Here is an 18997-nt window from a genome sequence, read left to right on the forward strand (position 1 = left end):
TAAAACGTTTGTTTCTCAGAATGTCTTTCGCAAAATGTATCCTTCCTGGCTGTTGACTAAGAAACCAAAGGGATTTACTGTTAATACAGCTTTTATAAACCGAGAATATTCAGCTTGATCCGTTGTTTTGCCATTGCTAGTACTTTTGTTTAGGCACATCTATGCCGTTTTTAGTATTTATAGCTACTTCTTTGAAATTATTATGCTATTTAAAAATGTAGAGCTATGTAGTTTGTAAACAATACCTCAATTCCGAATGGTAATTTTGAATAGCTTAGAGGTCAATAACACTTAATAACACTTATGTTTCCAGAGCCACGTATACAGTGGGGTGCCGACGGTCGAGTACGATGAAAAGCGTGATGAAAAGCCCTGGCAGCGGGTTAATACATATATATAATTTTATATTTTCATGTATATTTATTATTCCATTAACTTTGCCTTCTAAATCTTCAATGCGACGAAGTTAATTAATGAAGGTATTCACACGAGCTTCATTACAACTTCCGTCATTAGAACTGTATATTTTGATAATGAAAGCCATGGGAGTGATCCGTTTGGCCTTTTCAGCATTGTCAACGGTAATTGTTAACAAATGTCCATTTGGCCCAACTACAGTTTTTAGCTCTTTCTCTCTATCTATGTTATATTACGAATTGGTATTTAACCGATTTGTAGACAAGATATTTTGCATCTCCAATGTAGTCGTAATGTAGCTCGTTTGACTACGCATTTAGATTGAAAGCGAGTTGAGAGTAAAAGTGGTGTAACCCTTAACATTCACAGAACCCATAGACCTGTAGCAGTCGCCAAATGAATAATTATATTGTGATTGGGAAACTCATTTATTTGATTCGATACTTGCGTCTTTATGCTATCTAACGCTATTTCATAATTTCTTTACTTGCACCAAGATGTGCCTGAAATTCAGAAGACAATTTGACATGCCACGTCTGGTGGCTGCTGTTGACTGGTGATGGTGTTGAACCAGTATGTTAACGTTACTCGCAATTTGGCGAAGATCTATCATACATTAGCAATCATAATTATTGTTATCGATAGTAGTCCTTTTTTTTATACATCTTAAGACTTGATTTGTATCTGAAGATTTGACAATTAGTTTTTTTATAAATTGGTTGAACTGGCTGAATTATCCCCTTTGAAACCTTTAAAACTTTTGCTATACTTTTGGTTCTGTGTAATGCAAGGCTAAATAACATTTTTAATAAATGGAGTTTTATTATTAAAAATACACCACCTTTTCTCTCAGTACTTGCAACATACATTAATACTTTCTTATATCACAATATAATGTCTACTAATTCCATCTTGCATTTCGCCTCATGTTGAATTCATTTAATCTTCACATTTTTGGATTAGATATAATCATGGGCTTGTAGTGTTTTATCTGCAACATAAATTTTGCAATATTCATTCGTAAGCTGTAAATAAGTAAATAGATAAATTGTTTGCATATTTTTACTGCACGTTAAATACAGAAGTATGTATCTGTATGCTTAGCGTTATTTCAAATAGTCAAAACCAGTAGTAGAGTACCGAAGCTGTTCTCTTGTTAAATATGATGCATCTATGTCATTGGTGCGCGGTTATGCTCACACATCTAAAAATATCTCGCACGAGTACAGAAATTCTTTTGCTGATCCAATAAACGCGAAATCGGCTTAACACGGCCAGAATAAGCTTCAGGTATGATTTTTTTAAATTTAATTTTTGTACAAAAATAAGTGCACTCCGTTTCACCTGATGGAAAGTGGCGATGAGGTCGACGCACACCTAAATAATGCCTATTCACTCTCGCCTTGAAAAGGTCAAAGTTATAGCTTTCGGGGAATACGTCCGTATGCAGGGAATTCCAGTCCCTAGCCGCTCGCCATATAAATGTGGAAGCGAAACGCCTCGTGCGAATTCTGGGAATATCCACAACATCCCTATGTTGTGGATATTCCCAGAATTGAACCCCAAACAGAATGGAACCCCAGCCTGCGTCTAGTCCCCCGAAGATGGAAAGGAAAATTCCATCACACACTCAGTGACATATCCTGTAGAATATCGATAAGCAGGCAACTTTATTTTCTTCTTTTTTTTCTTCAACTTTACTTTATTTTCCACGCAATAAGAGTGAAAAGGACAATGCGTGTTTCGTGTCCGCTAGGACCGCCGACGCGAAAAGCACAACAACTTTTTCGTTCATATTACGAGGATAATAAAAGTTTTTCTGAACGGTTTAAGCGATTCCGCCTCGGTAAGTGTTGGTGCTGTTATAGCAGCTGTGAGCTTTGGTCGCCTCGAATTCATAGCCATAACTCTCTTAAGGTCATTTTTATTGAGAGTCAATTCGACAGCTTGATGATAACAAATCTATTGTCTTTCTTATCGTGCTAAGCTTATTTACAGTTGTTATATGTACTAATATTGCAAAATATATCAACAGAGATATATACGTTTTTACTTATCTATAACTTAGTCTATGTTTATCTACATATTTTAATTGTAAAAAGCTTATGATCCGTTGGAGGTCGATAAGAGATATTGCAAATGCAATTTTAATCCTATTTTAATACTGTACTTTGTGCTTTTACTTTAAGGCATGAGTAGACTTAAATGTTATGGCAAAATTTATAATATAATTAGTTATATATTATCATTATCAATTAATATGTTAGAAATGAAGAACTGAAAAAAGAAACAAACTTTTTCTTTTTTTTTAGTAAATCTGTCGAATAGAGTCAATCGAAAATAAATACGCACTTGAATCCATGTACATTTAAGTCTACCTACATTTGAAAAGTTAAAAAAGTCTCTATCAACAAGCAATACTTTTAGGATAAAATACTTTAGTAAATATAAGTAGGTAACACAAACATTTAAGTGAAAAGGCAAAAAAATTATTACCTTTTGTATTATACATTATTGTATTTGGTATCTTCTATTAAAATTATCGTGTATTTGGTGTCCTGTATTAAAATTATCGTGTATTTGGTATCCTATATTAAATTTATTGTGTATTATTCTAGGTGATATACGAAGTAACTAGGAAAGGCACTCATTTGTATGAGCCTGTTAAGTCAGTGAGTAAAATTTGAATAAGTGGAAAAATTGTGGGGTTTTATGTCGTATTGTCTTTTTAGGGATATTTATAAACATATTGGAAATGCCCGATATTAAGACAGCTTTATATTATCTTTAATGGGAATTTAGACATTTGAATGTGATAGATTTTTAATTTACTATTTGTCTTGTTATACTTTAATATATGCATTTGTGTTGTTGCAGCAATATTATAAAATTATCTGCTTTAAAATATAAAACGTCTGTGGTTTAGCGAATCAACATGCGTAGTACATAAAGAGGTCATGGATTGAATTCCCGATTGAACCAATTCAGGAAACTTAATAGATTCGAGTGTGTAGGTACTGAATAGTTGTTTCTTGATTGTCGGGCACATTTTTAAAAACCCTTAATCTTTTTGTCAAAAAGCGTATTTCACATTACAACTTCGACATACAACGTGAATGATAAATGTGTATGGAAAATATTTCAGAATAACGTGGGTAACATAGGAAATAAAATATCCATATCATACAATTTTCTGCGTGTACTTCTGTTTGACTATCTTATCATTTTTTATGGTATTCCTAGAACACGTTTGAATTCCGTTGCATTAGATTACGAAAGGTAATCGATAAACCTTGACTCATATAAAATAGTTCCTGTATTAGATATGATTATTAGAATCTAACGTAGTCACAAATAAGAAGAATTATGATTTTTTCGTTTTAAAGTCGTGCTACACCTACCTGCACATTTAGGGTAACAAAAAAGGAATATAAAACGGTAACGTTTGTATTTATATAATAATTACACTTTTTTTAATGTTAAGTGACGGGACGAACAAGTCTTGCATCTGATGATAAGCTACACGCCTGTCCATAACAGTTGCAGTGCCACTCAGAGCTTTAAATCGCAAAGATCTGAGGGGCACTGCCACTGCGCTCGTCACCCTGAGACATCAGTTGACAAGTCCCATGTGCCTGTGATTTCGCCAGCACCCGGAACACAGTAATTCTGACATTACTGCTTGGCGGCAGAAGTAGGCAAGGTGGCAGTACTACCCTGGGCGAACTCTTTCACAAGGAGTTCTACTGGTACTAAATAATACATAAAGTAGCTATTAAATTAACATCGATTTAGTAAAGTCTTAGGTACTCAATCTTTGTTGAAAACAATCTAAATTAAACAAAATGCATTTTTTTTCGATTAGAATTGAACAGAAATGGTTGAAATTTTGAAAATTGTAACAGTATAACTTTAAATCAAAGTAAAGTAAAAATAAAAATAAACTTTTCAAGTAAAGCTCAATTTACAAGAACACGAAATCAACCTTGAACCACTCGACAAACTTGTATAATCGATACTTGTATGATCGGCGTAAGGTAGCCCAGAGTGCCTCAAACGCACTGAAAAGGAATGGTACGTCGTACGGGAAGGCTCCTTTCATGCACCCCATTACAACAAATTAATTCAAAATAATAATAATAATAATTTATTCAGTACAACTGTAATACCCTAGGTGACAAAATACGTACGAATTATGGTTGTACATAACCTGACAAAAACAGTGGATAGGCCATCAGTCAGTTCCCAAAGGGTAACCCTGTACTTTGGGAGTTGATGACAATCCTCCGCTAGTAAACAGTATTACAAATATTTTACAACCGGTTATGAAGACGTGTATAGAATAGTGTAAATGTAATGTAACTATAGGTACCTACATATAGTTTGTGCTGTGTTACAGTGCGAATCTTTGTTTATTTATTTAATGACAGTCGACTATTATTTTTCTTTTAAAATTAAACCTAAAATAAGCCAGACTATAAAAAAACACTGCATCATTTTGAGGATTTTACTAGTGTTCCGTTAAATGTGCCGGTGTGTGTTTATAAGATTGAAATATAAAATAGGCACCAGTGGCGAAGGGTGAATAAGGTAAGCTGATGTAAAGTGTATGTAGTGTTAGATTAAAGAGCAAATTCCTTAGACATGTCGATGATAAACGTGTTATATGGACGCCTCTGATAAGCATATAAAGCCTATCTACACACTTAAAACTTTGCTTATAAAGCAAACATTTACGCGTAAATGAAAAAAAAATATATTGAACCTAAAAACGAAAGGCATAGTTCTTATATCCATCGAAATAGTTTTTTTGAAACTTCATATAACAAAATATAGTTAATAACTCACACACAGCTGATCTCCGTTGTGCTGTGATAGAAAATGGACCTTACAGTCATGTTCTAAGGGAGTTATTTAACTTTCAAACCATCTTTAAGAATATGAAAACATAAGTGATTTATTCTTTTGTTTGTTCCTAGAGATTTGAGCAATATGGCGAGTACACTAACGGAAACCTAGTTCGCATTTATAAATACTTATGTGCTATGTAAGGATAAGCGAACAAGATGCTCGGCATATTACTCGCTCTCATAAAGAAACGCGTACTTGGTATCCCTTAGTTGTCGCAAGGCAAAGCTTAACCGTGTGATCGGTAGGTACTTAAGATTTTGTGTGTATGTGCCATTTACAATACATTACTACATTCAAAACATGACCATAAAACGTTTTCGTTAACTAACAATCTTTTCTCGAAAACTTTGTATCAGTAATTTTTACTAAGAATCACTTCTTACAATTCTAATTCTACTAAAAATTGTTACCAATCTATTGGATTTAGGACGTCGGGCTTTTATATAATGCTTTTGGGAAATCTATATGTGGTGATTGGAAGTGCTTTCTCTGTTTGATTTGATGTTAAGAATGGCTTTCATTGTACCCTGTGAAATTTGGTGCCGTTTATACGTTTGAACTTCTTGTAACTCGTAAAGATCCTACCTTTTTAAAGCATGTTTGTAGGTTTCGCTCAAACAAGACCTAACCTATGTTTACTATCATTAAAATATATTTTATTATCTGATGAATACAAGCTCTTTTTTCAAAGAGACGCAAATTTTACCTTCTTTATTAAATAAAAAATTTCTAAAGTTCTTTGTTCATCAATTAGCCAACAAGAAATAAAAAAGAAAAAAAAAGACCTGAAGTAATAGAGTGGGATCTTATATACGTACAACGAAATATCTGCTCAATATCTTTGCAAGAGGGTACATAATGTATTTGTGCAATTTCTTTGGTTATTATTTTAGTCTTACATGCTTATTGGATTGCAATTTTGAAAGAAATGTTATTGCTTTTGCTACTGACTTGTATTTCAAAGTGCAATTCGGTTGTTGGATAATTGCACATGAATTATTATTATCATAATCCTAGACAAAATTGTCAAGTTGCGTACAATTTTCAGTCGATAATTACTCTGAAAGTCTTCAATTTTATTATTTGTGATATTGACAACAATGGCCAATACTAATCTTTGACCGATCCGCACTTTCCAATAATCCGTGGTCGAGTGGCTTAAATACCGGTTTTCAAGGTGTTGCCATCTCTGAGGTCCTGGTTTCGATCTCCGGCTAGGTCAATGTGGAAAATCTTTTCTATATTGTCTCGGGTCTGGAGGTTTTTGTGGGACCGTCGTTATTTCCGATTTCCATAACACAAGTGCTTCAGTTTCTTACTTTGGGATCGGCAACGTACATATATGTAGTGGACTGACTATCGCGCGTAACTTTATACAATATTATGTTAGGATTATTATAATGATCATGTGATTGTAATTATCCTACGCCATGTGCACTGGTATTTTTTAACGCATGATGCTTGTAGGTACCAGGGGCACTGTTAATAGTGCTTCTAGGAGGATATATGCTCTTGGCATTTTTGACACAACTGGTGGAAGATGACATGCCTAGCGTGATTAATGAAATGGACGTCGCCAGAGATGTGAGTCTTTTGTTATTCTATTTAGACTACAAAATCCACGTATACATCGTTATGAACTGAAACTGAGAACTGCAGGGAGGGTTTAACCATCTCTAAGCAGCAGGTCGACTCAGAACCTTACGAGAACTGTTCTCGTCTGATTGGATTAGATATCGTACGATTCCTTTTCATTTTTATTCACAATAACCGAATCGAACGTCAAACTGTCGTATTCGAAACCGAACCGAAATGACGTCACACACGTACGATCCCTCGTGCTTCTCGACCGGCAAAGGCTACAAACGTTATTCAAAACACAGTTACCGAACATCCTATTCTTTACAAAGCAAGAATGTAATATGGGAATCTTTTATTGTTTTAAATAAAATCTGGATTTTGTTCAATTTTATTAACTTATTTTAATGCGAGACTAATGCATTCCTATACTTTAGGCCTTTAAAGTCTTAAAAATGTATATAAAAGGATTTTATTTTTCTTATAATCTGTATTCGCTGACTAACTCCGTAAACGTTGTTGGATAACGATATCGTATCCGATTCCGTTTGTTTAACTGACCATGGCTTTGAAGGGTTTTGGAACCTTGACGACAGTTTCGACGTTATCCTTCACCGTTAAAATAAATAGTATAAACTGTATCGAGTTCTTAGGTTTTCGCGATTGTTACACATAGGAAATGAAACTATTTTTCCTGGATTTAAATCGCGTATATGTGTTTTTTCAAACAAACCGACGTTTTGGGCCCTTTACAGGTCCCATGGTCACGGTTGACTGAGGTGGTACAGTCTTTAACCAGTATCTAATATTGATGCAAACCACCTTATTTTTTCAGTATAGTCACAATAGTTATTAATTAAATACCTTATTTTTAATTTTACAAAGAAAACATTCCAATTTACGCTACATTAAGTTCAACCTAATTTCAACAGGGAAGATGGTTTCTCCGTACCACCAGTTTGGGATCCAGTATTTCCTCTAATGAAAAATCCCAAACAGACATAAGACTGCAGTACTAATTAATATGTTTTAGTTTATTCTAATTTCTATTAATAATTAATAATAAATTGAACTTAATAAAAATTCATTCAATAAAATCATTTGTAAAACTGAAATGTTTTCTTTGTAAAATTAAAAATAAGGTATTTAATTAAAAACTATTGAAACTATAGTGAAAAAATAAGGTGGTTTGCATCAATATTAGACATAACTGGTTGAAGACTGTACCACCTCAGTCAACCGTGACCATGGGACCTGTAAAGGGCCCGAAACGTCGATTTGTTTGAAAAACAAATATACGCGATTTAAATCCGGAAAAATAGTTTCATTTCCTAAATATAAACTGTATCTACCTACCGAAGAACCGTCCGAAACTCGACCAAGTCAAAAGATAATGTCAAGTATGAAGATTCATTTGCATCATGCGTTTTTTAATTTCGTCGATTATTAGTTATTTGACAGTAATTATTTCGGAGTAATGTTGGACGGAGAACGGGAGTAGACCTTTGAGTCTTTGACTATCGACGATATGTACTGACTATTATCATTGCACTTAAATGTCTCAGTAACACTATATGGCCAAAATGTATGAATTCCAGAACTACGTAACCTTCAGCGAAGAAACAGCATTGCGGTATTTGCACATAATCCAAGGCACTGAACCACGCGTATCTGGGACAAGGTATCACCTGCAAAAGACAAAGGACCTCAAGGATCTTCTGGACTCCGTCGCGGCGCAGTCTAATTTGATCAGAACTGATTGGCAGATGGTTTCAGGTAGTCTGCATTATATTTTCCTTTATTTAATAGTTATAATAGAATACGTTTATTTGCAACAGTACTTATATTGATCTTGAGTAAAATTGGGTGCATTGTATTGAACCTGCACGCATGTGTGCTAATATTAAAGGTATTTCACATTTGTCTCTACAATTACAAAGCAATTTGCATTTCGAATTGATACCAATTGGTATTTGTAACTACTAAATATTCTTTATTACTTTAAAAGCAATGTGTCAAAAGCCATTTTGTCAATCGCGATTTAAAAGTAAGTCTTTGTAGTGATTTAATTACATTAGATAAATTATTAAACAATTCTTATAAATGTATTGAAGCAGTTATTCTTATAAACGAGGTTGTGTCAATTTCTCTTCATTTTAAATAATCTTTGATATATACACAGATCACAATAGTCAAATAATTTCTTTTTAAATATGTTTAAGGATAAATCTGCGATCGTTGCAGCCAAAGCATTATATATCTTTATGGACATATTATAGCAATTCCTAGAAAGGCAAGTTGTGTTATGGGAGGGGCCAGCCAAGCGGTTGGGATGTCGAATTAAAAAAGAACATACTTCACGTTTCCTAGTAAATAGACCATATTTCCTTTTTAACTAACATGCATACTTGAAATACGTACATAGCGGGAAGCGTTAGAATTCTTAGCTTTTTAAAAAGCGGTCTACTAGATTCAAGCGGGCCGTATAAAGCAAATACAAATCGATGCACCTTTGCACATACTAAATCAACCTGTGGTTTCCATGTTAGTTGAGAGTCTAAGGGTCGTATTCTAGAACTCTACTCAATGCTTAAGTCAGGATTTGAGTATGGTTTAAAGCATTCGAAATCATACTCAAGTCCCTGCCATTAGGGTCGCATTTCCAGTGCTTGTGTTTCAATTGCAATCCTGACTTGAGCATTGAGTAGAGTTCTAGAATACGACCCTAAGACTATGCCGAGAAAATTGCTGGACGAGCACTCTTCAACATCGTGTCCGTGATAGCTCACAGAGAGTTTCTGGGGCTTTCCATTATAATTATAAAACTGTATTATTTTTGTTTTTGCAACGTTCACGTTCGGGTTATTTCGCTTAAGCCTTTAGAGGATGGAAAAAACTTAAGCCAGTCAACTTCAACTTCAACTTTTGTATCTATGGCTCCGTCGTTTTGCGCGACGATTTCGCCAACGTCAGGGTTGAAAGAGTCAATAATATGACATATAGTGTCATTTATTTCTTTTTCATAGTATATGTCAAAATTATTATTAATTATTGATATGTCACCGGCAAAAATAGTTATGCGTATTGTCATCTTGTGACTGCAATTTTGTATAATTCTGGGATAAACAAATGTTTAAAGAAAATCCTTTATACGGTATTGCATTAAAATTCATTCGGCTATCACCATATGGCGTCGTTTTAAAGTAATATACGGACATTTCCGTATTCGGAAATCGAACAAGTTCTTTTATTCTCTCATCAGTTGGAACATTTTAAACTAAGCTTACACCTAAAAATTGAGTTGGCACAGTGACATGGTGACAGTTACAAGTTTTAATTCATATTACTCGGAAAGAGTACCAGATAATGTGAATCCATTAATGATAATTAATGTTTGTGGTGTTATATAGCTATTTAATGAGGTTTTATTTTTCACCCCTCATACGTAAAGTATCGTATGTCGAAATTGCCAAGTTTAAAGGGGAGCGTTTTAAAGTTCTGAAATCACTCATCTAATAGATCACCATAGATCATCTAACCGATATCTAGAATTTTATAATACTCTATGCGAATCACGAGTTTCGCCGAATATAACTGAGAAATACTGCTACATTCACGTGTTATGCTCGTTTCAGTGAATCTAACCTACTTATTTCAGCAACTGATAGTCAGAATGTTAATTTCTACGAAATGATTTTTTACTGTTTCCGCGGGCCTTACGTCAATTCCTTTTTCTACCAGGCGACTATTGGCTCTCATTCACCATACCATACGTGAACAAGTACCAGAACGTATCAAACGTTATCGCTTTGTTGGAAGGCGAGAGTGGGTTCTTGCCCAATGGCACCATCGGGACTTCTTTACTGATCAACTGCCATTATGACTCCGTTCCTTTTGCATTGGGTAAGTCATGGACATAATACAGGACCCTGTGGGATCCTAAATTTTTAAGAAGCTTTCGATAAGATAACCTGCGTTTGAATACGATAAACTTAATGGCATTTTTTGCATCGAATTAAGTAATTAATTATGCAGATTTGTTAGCCTGTCTAGTATAATATGATGGAACGTTATCATAAAACGTACAACCCATTTATGCACTACATTACTTCTTGAAGCATTTATGTACTTACTACATTTCTTCCGTTAATCATTTTTAGGGACTTCGGACAATGCCATTTTCTGCGCAGTGATGATGGAAACTCTGAGCAAGTTGTCGCGGCGTTCACAAAAACTCAGACATAATGTTATATTTTTATTTAACGGTGCAGAAGAAAATCCTTTACAAGTAAGAGTTTGTTTACATATGTCATGTTTGTTGTTCCAATTATTTTTTTTACTTACATTGTGAATACTGAATAATACAACTGATTCCGAAATATTTCTGGAAATTTTCTAGAGGTCATAGATTCTCCGAGTCCACCATACCTAGAGGAATATTTCTGGGTAATTCCTCTATCACGGGTAGTCACATCACAAATAATCTCTTTTCAAAACATTTTCAATCCATTTATTGTAATAGCAATTAACCAATTTTGAGCAAGTGCAAAATCAATGCTTACCAACACAGTTTTCCTCTCAGTGTTGTTTCTGAGATGAGGTCAGATATCGATGTGCCCTATTGCAAAAACCGATAGAATTTCCGTACAATAGAAGCTTTCGTGAGAAACCTCGTCAAGTGCGTTTGAGATTCAGAAAACTACTTTTCGATAGCTTCGCTTTTTAAGTGTGGCGACGGCGGACCCCAAATATTCCCCGTTTTTTACAAACGCTTAAAGAAGCACATTCACGCAATAAGTTACAAATCTTCTATTTTTTACAGGCTAGCCACGCTTTCCTGAAACACCCTTGGGCTCGTGGTGTGACCAACGTAGTAAATTTAGACGCTGGCGGTATGAATGGAAAGCCAATTATTTTTCAGGTACGGAGGTGAAACTGCAATATTGTTGTAGATTATGTAATGTCTAATTATTTTCAGCATCATCATCGTATCGTCACAATAGCCTCATTCTTCTTCGGCGCAGGCTTCCACAGTTACTCCTCCAGTGATTACGCTAGGTTGATTATTTCCGTGCTTTTGACGTACAACAGCTTGAATTTAATATATATATTTTAATAAAAATAATAATTAATATTTATTTCATTCATATACACATGCAGTAAAATCAAAAACAGTAGGTACGTTACATAAAACACTTGTATCTACGATTGTACGTGCTACTTATGTAAAATGTTTAAAAGCCCCGAATCGCAATATAAGCTGCAGTTTGTATTTTGGGATTCAGTGTTCTTGTACTCACTGGCTATCGCTTGGTAAATACAGCATACAACCAAAAAGTAAAAATCAACAGTATAAAAAGTTAATTTCTGTAGTGTGTTAAGTATAAAAAGTACAACAATAATACAATTTAAAAAATCAATATAAATGTATGTCAATCAGGTATCTCAGTAGGTATGTCAGAACATCCAATTCAAATTTATCTTTGTCACTAGTAAATAAATGAGTAATAAAAGGCTTGATATTTGAAATCCGGCCTCGAAGCACACCGAATTTTTAATTGCATTATTTTCAAACAACATTAATGATATAGAGAACCTAAATTTTTTAAATTTGGTTAATAAAACTGTCATCGCTTGCAAACTATTAAACATTGAAAGAGACTGACCCATTACATCTACTTTTCTCAGGCATCAGACTCTCGACTGTTGAGGGCATACAAGCGCGTAGTAAATCGTCCGAGCGCCCAAAGCGTAGGAGAGTTCATGTTTGCAAACGGCATTATTCCTTCCGATACTGATTTTAGAATTTGGAGGGATTATGGAAATTTTCATGGTAAGAATAAATAGTTGTTAAGAATAAGTTACAAAATACAATGCGGTGGACCGCGTCTAGATATTTACAAATGTTTTATTGTTGACAAGAGAATGGGAAATATAGGTATTGCATCAAATTGATATATATATCGTCGGAAAGATCTTAAGGGGAGCTTCAATGTATTGTATCACATCAACGCTGTTATACATTCAGGGAAGACACTTAGGTATATTTTATGTTTATATGAAATTGTTTCTTTTTGCAAAAGATTTGAGTGGGTATGCAAAGGCGACAGTTACCACCTTCCATCAGGTCTAACTATTTCAATACTATATATATATACTCGTAAAACTATTGCATAAATGGATAACAATATTTCAAGTTTTGTCAGATTAATTTAGGTTTGGCAGTAACAGAACCGCCAAATGATCTCTATCGAAGACCTGTTTGAATATTGTAAAAATATTAATTGTTTTAAAAAGAGAAAACAATTCTTCAAGGACCTCTCATTATCTCAGAAGTGAATCGCAGTATTTGCGTGTAACACTCACACGTCCATTCCAGGCATCGACATCGCCTTCGTGAAGTGGGGCCACGTGTACCACACGCGCTACGACCGCACTGATATGGTGAGGACCGGCGTCATCCAGAACGCCGGCAACATGCTGCTGGCCCTCGTGCCCGAGGCCGCTAATAACGCGGAGCTGGAGAACAAGGTCAGTGTGCTGGCGGGCGCTACGACTCAAGTGTCGAATAACGTCGCCGAAAGCCTTTCAATCGTTCGAAGGTACGGAATACGGCTTAAATGATACATTCTTACCGTAAATTCATCCGATCAAAAGCATCTGTAAGCTTTGGAGTGCCGCAAGGCGGCATGATGGGACCCACGTTAGGCGATTTGACCCTTTTGAATCGCTTCATGATTAACAATGCTAAAGTGGATTGGAATTCCTCAGATTGAGCCGGCGTCTGGCGTGTACTTCGACTACCTGAACTGGTTCCTGGTGTCGTACTCGTTCGGGGCGTCGGTGGCCGTGGACCTGCTGGTGGCGATTTTCGCCGGCCTCAGTGTCGCCTACTACGTGTGGCTCGTCGGACCCAGTGAGCAGCTTCCTTTAGTCCCCAATCCAATGTCCTGGATGGCCTTTGAGGCCGATAAAATTTGTAACCAAATAACCTTCGCTGGGAATGATATTGGCAGTTCCGTGCGTTTACGCGTTTTGATCGATACTACGATCATTTTGGAGTAGCTTTTTTTTCAATACGATGTTTGTCTTTTCCTATAAACAGGTTGTTTCGTTTTACTTACCCTTAAAATGTTGCTATTTAAATTAGCTTACGTAATCACCCAAAAATCATCCCTTACAATATTGGGCATGATTTGGAGAACATTACCTAGTACATGTATACATCGCAACATGTGAATTTAACATTTTTAACTAATTGCCAAAATTACAGTTAAAAGAAATATTGCAACGTGTTAAAAATTTCAGGAATGTCAACTGTGCAAGAGTTACTGTTTGCGGTATTAGGGCGATTACTTTCAATGCTGGCCGGAATAGTGGTCGTTGCTATTTTCGTGCCCATCATGGTCGCCACTACCATTCAACTTAGGTAATCATAATTCTACTTTACGCGCCTGCTTATACAGATCGTAAATCCAGCAATAATGTAATCAAAGAATCATTTGTTTGCATTAGACTACTTGAATCAAAAATATTCAGCGAATATTATGAACTGCATACTACTATCATAGACTATTACGTATGCCAATTACTTTGCCTAATAATAGATGTACTAGATTGTAATTACACAGTACTTGATATCAAACTAAGAAACACCTAGGACAAGTGTTAAAAATTAGTTATCTGTATAAAGTGGTACGGGCGGTAACTCAAAACTTGTCAAACAGGACATAAGTTGTACAACTGTGTAGTCACCGACGTCGTTAATTAAATTAAGATCAGTAAGAAACAGCCTGTTGTGAGACCTTACAGTTATCGGAAGGTAATATACGTCCTACGTCCAGGTACCTGACGCAACCCTGGTTGGTAGTCCCTATGTACTGGATGCCGTACATCATCACAGCCGTCTGCGTCGCACAGGCCTTCGACGCCTGGAGGACCAAGAGGGTAACTCGCACTTGTCATACGTAATTAGTTTATAGCGGGCTCAGCAATCTCAATTAAACGGAGTCGACCTAAGTCTCATGGAACCTATTAGCACTTCATGACACACTGTAAATGTAATTAAAGAAGCATTATGACTATGGTGGTTTCCTTCGTCGTCGATATTTTAACATTTTCTTATGTGTGTTCATATTTTTATTGCATTCACTGTCTTTCTCTCCACGCTCTTTCTATTCTGTCTTGTGAAAGACGTTCTTGGGTCATACCTAAACTTTTTTTTCGTTGTTGCGTAAAATAATCACTTAACGTTAAGTGACAATATAACTGACAAAGGTGCATCTAGAATAGCTTCTAATTGTAGCTTTTTACATGTGTAGTGTCTCATTACTCTGAAGGTACTTGCAGCATGGGACCCATAATCTGTTGTAGCAAATATTTATCTTTTTTTCCAGAGTGGCCTGAACCGCTGCATCCGTACAATGCAAGCTCAAGCCGCGACAAGATTAATTCTAGCTTTCATACTATTTATTATGACATGCATACCAAGTACGGTGACATTGCGGTACTTCATCACTGTTCCCTTATTCATCATTTCGACCATGTCTCTGGTGTCTTTGACTGTTATAAGATACGTTCGATTGCAAGGTACGTGTAGACATAAAATAGTAAGATTTTTAATCTTGTGACATTATTCTAGCTAGTGTACGGGATACTAGAATCTTAGCTAGAATTTTGATTGTTACGATATTTTTCTGCCCCTCAAAGTAAATCTAGATCACCTTTGATCTTTATTAACCATATGTTCAAATCATGTGTAGTCACATATGATTTGAACATGGCCAATAGTTGAAGACATTTATGTTGTATTAGCAAAGGAAGATGTTTTAAGCGACAATTCCACTCCCGGCCACGGATCTCTATCTTAGGCTATGGTGAACCGTCCTGATCGGACTTTAGATTATGTCTTTGGAGAATTGAAGTATCTTCGAAATGCAGATAATATTATTCTCTACCGCCATAATAAGCAAACACTGTTTTTTCTCCAAGTACAATTTATTAAATGGGGCGATGAACTGCTGTGTGTTGGGTTGAGGTCCAAGTCAGACTACAGGGGGCCTCAGTGCCTGAAAGCGCGTTCTTCCTTAGCGTGGCAGCACCTGCTGATGGAGGCGCTGTGGTCGCTGCCGTCCACGATGTTCGTGCTGACGCTGGCGCTGCGCTTCAACGCGCTGATGCTGCCGGTGGCGGGGCGCAACGCCTCCGACACGCCCGACTACTTCATCGCCATCCTCAACACGGGCCTGGCCGTCGTGCTGGTTTGCACTGTCGTGAGTCTCGTCATATCGCATCATTTCTTAATAACTTTTCAATATGACAATTATGACGGACGTAATTTCGATACATGTATATTCGATAACCTCATTTCTTTCTTTGTGGGATGGAAATTCATTTTCGACTACTTCAGAATCGATGGGCATCTACTCATTATGCTCCCGTTATAACTTTCTGATCCAGAGTATATCCTAGCAAACCAAATCAAAAACGTTTAGAGGTCAGGCAAAGTAACATAGGTAGATAGCCGTGTTGACAACCTTAATCTGGATCTAAATTGATTATCAAGTAGATATTTAAAGAGTTAAGTGTTAAGTTAAGACTGATGAATACCTGGCCATGATAGCAGCGATAGTAGGCAACAAAATGAGGACACCTTATCGGTGACGTCACCCGTCTCGTATTATGTAAATACTGAGTACGCTTAGTGGCGAAACAAAGATTTTGCGCTACCATTCCGCCAAGTTGTAACTTCTCCAGGAGGATTGCCATCAATAAAAAAAAACGCAAACGCTTTGTGGTTTCAACTTGTCGCTATAAGCCGCATCCGTTAAATCATTTCATATTACGTTTGTAATGTATAAGGTCACCTATGGTATGGGTATTTTTATTTATTTTTGAAATTTTAGCGGGTTGTGATACGCTAAATATGTAGAAAAATTATGTACTACATTTGTTAGGCGTTTGTAATGGAACCCAAATATAAAATTGACAATGCGAATAATTCATTATACGAAGGAATTCTTTCTGAGTGTTCGATCTTTCGTGATTCGACAAAGTAGTGGAGTAATTTCACATAAAAATAATTGAATATCAATTGAATAAAAATTTAAATTCATTATTCACCAGGGAAAAAATGTCATGTTTATTTTATTTATTTCGTTAACGTAGCATAAGAAAAGGGTAGGGCCCACAACGTTGCCTTGAGGAACTACGTAGTTAATGTTAGCCTCCTGATTTGTATAGAATCAATCTGTGCTCGTTGAGTTCTATCTGTATAGTAACAACGAATAAGGGAAAATTGAGTTCTTCTATACTCAATGCTTCAAGTTAGTCAATGGGTAAAGAGACCATGTCGAATGCAGTAGCCAAATCCAAAAATGATTTTTCAATAAAAATATTCAAATATTTTTTTAAATTATCTAATTTTTGACGACAACAACAAACTCAGTGATAATTTCCTTGCCCTAAATCCAATTTTCTTTTCTAAGAATAGATGTTTCGGCAGTACACAATTAGTGATCAATTACAATTAGTCTATTGTTGATAATTATAAAGAAGCAAAAATCAAATGTTTTGGTGAATGTTGGTTTTTTGTCTGGCATTGAACAGCTACTGAGACAATCACAAGAAATTAAAAATAAACATCAAATAGATAAAATTGAAATGATTAAGTGGTACCGTTTTTTATTTATTAATTATCCAATGTTGGTTCCAGTCGGGCATCGAACTGCTATTCTCCCGCAAGCGCCTGTGGATGGTAGTAGCGCCCGTAGCCATCACCTCCATAGTGCTCATGTTCATTCCCTTCAACCCCTACCAGGACGACGGGCCTTCTGTGCAGAGGCATTACTGGTTTGTGAGTATTGCGAGTTTAATTTATTCTCCCAAGGAGCGCTAAATATCGCATTGATTACTCTGTTACTACGCGGTGGAATTTATATAGAAACCGTTCTTTGCTCTACATACAAGGCTCAGAATTCACAGAACTTTGTGAAAATTTTCATACTTAAAAAAAACAAATAATATATTACAGTTGATCCATTATAATGTTTAGCAATATTTTTATACTGTTTTTGTCGCCGCTACCGCTCTTTTAAATTTTAGAACCAAACCTTAACGGACCTTGTAGACACTGATAATCTCGTACTGTTACCACAGGCCCTCTTGACCTTTATAACTCGAATACAATTTATAGAATACGAGAAAGTAGAAATCTCGGCCCGCCATATCGTAGTGAAGTTTCCTGATTAGAATACCATGGTACACACACCACACGGCTGATTAAGAATAATTTCTTCAAATATTTATCTACTGTCGGTAGGCCTGGAATTGATGGGGTCTGTATTACTACTAGATTTAAAAAGAGGAAAAGCTTAGGTTTGCACGTAGTGCTCTACCGATTGATTTATTTTATATGGGTTGGTTAAAAATGGCGCCCAACGTGGGGCGTAAGGGGTGATTGAAAAAAGTGCCCGTTTGCTTGATACGGCGACGACGTACTTAGACGTCAAAGAGATTATATATTATTTCCAGCACTCGGAAATAATATCGTACAATTACACCGGCTCGCAAACGGAACGCGTAGCGGGTCTCGTGGTGACGAAGCACGACGCGTACTCCACGGCGAGGGTGCTGCCGGCGCTGAGGGAGAACGGCATCAACGTGGAGGCCCGCACGGACTTCCGCGACGACTGCCAACGACACGTACATTGCAATTTGCCGCTCTTTAGGGTGCGGTTTGGGCCCGATCTGTGAGTATTTTGTTTCTAATATTTTTTGGACGAATTCACAATGCAACCGACTTCGTACAATTATAAGCACAAGAAAAACTGAAGTTTTCGACTTTGACAGTAATTAATAAAGAAAGGTTAAAAATGAAAATGCTTCGATGGTTTGGTCTTGTAAGAATGCAAATGTGGATGGACACATTGGGATAGGTAGACCTGAACTTATCTGGATCAGATTGGGGATGTCCTTGAAAGAGACCATGTTAAAAGTGCCAAGAATAAACGGGAGTATAGCTCATTCCACATCAAACCGAACACTTTTTAATCGATGATTATCTGCATGTATGTTTAGGATCATGTGACGC

At 36.1% G+C, this 18997-nt stretch overlaps 1 protein-coding gene across 2 annotated transcripts in view; it reads left to right on the plus strand.

Moving 5' to 3' along the window:
* Window positions 1-18693, plus strand: part of LOC113238604 (endoplasmic reticulum metallopeptidase 1-like) — a 32774-nt gene extending 14081 nt beyond the window's left edge. Inside the window, exons 2-17 of one of the 2 annotated variants that reach the window (XM_026475431.1) lie at window positions 314-382; window positions 3036-3089; window positions 6796-6912; window positions 8505-8682; window positions 10648-10809; window positions 11067-11194; window positions 11729-11827; window positions 12595-12739; window positions 13286-13437; window positions 13678-13822; window positions 14215-14335; window positions 14751-14853; window positions 15303-15495; window positions 15997-16178; window positions 17621-17761; window positions 18439-18693. In XM_026475431.1, the coding sequence (XP_026331216.1) occupies window positions 314-382; window positions 3036-3089; window positions 6796-6912; window positions 8505-8682; window positions 10648-10809; window positions 11067-11194; window positions 11729-11827; window positions 12595-12739; window positions 13286-13437; window positions 13678-13822; window positions 14215-14335; window positions 14751-14853; window positions 15303-15495; window positions 15997-16178; window positions 17621-17761; window positions 18439-18660 (2211 nt within the window). In that variant the 3' untranslated portion in view covers window positions 18661-18693. The remainder of the gene's footprint in view (window positions 1-313; window positions 383-3035; window positions 3090-6795; window positions 6913-8504; window positions 8683-10647; window positions 10810-11066; window positions 11195-11728; window positions 11828-12594; window positions 12740-13285; window positions 13438-13677; window positions 13823-14214; window positions 14336-14750; window positions 14854-15302; window positions 15496-15996; window positions 16179-17620; window positions 17762-18438) is intronic. The other variant, XM_026475432.1, reaches the window with a different exon arrangement.
* The last annotated feature ends 304 nt before the right edge of the window (window positions 18694-18997 follow it).

The sequence above is a fragment of the Hyposmocoma kahamanoa genome, unplaced genomic scaffold (genome assembly GCF_003589595.1).
Source record: "Hyposmocoma kahamanoa isolate Upper Pololo Valley unplaced genomic scaffold, ASM358959v1 97, whole genome shotgun sequence".
Lineage (NCBI taxonomy): Eukaryota > Metazoa > Arthropoda > Insecta > Lepidoptera > Cosmopterigidae > Hyposmocoma > Hyposmocoma kahamanoa.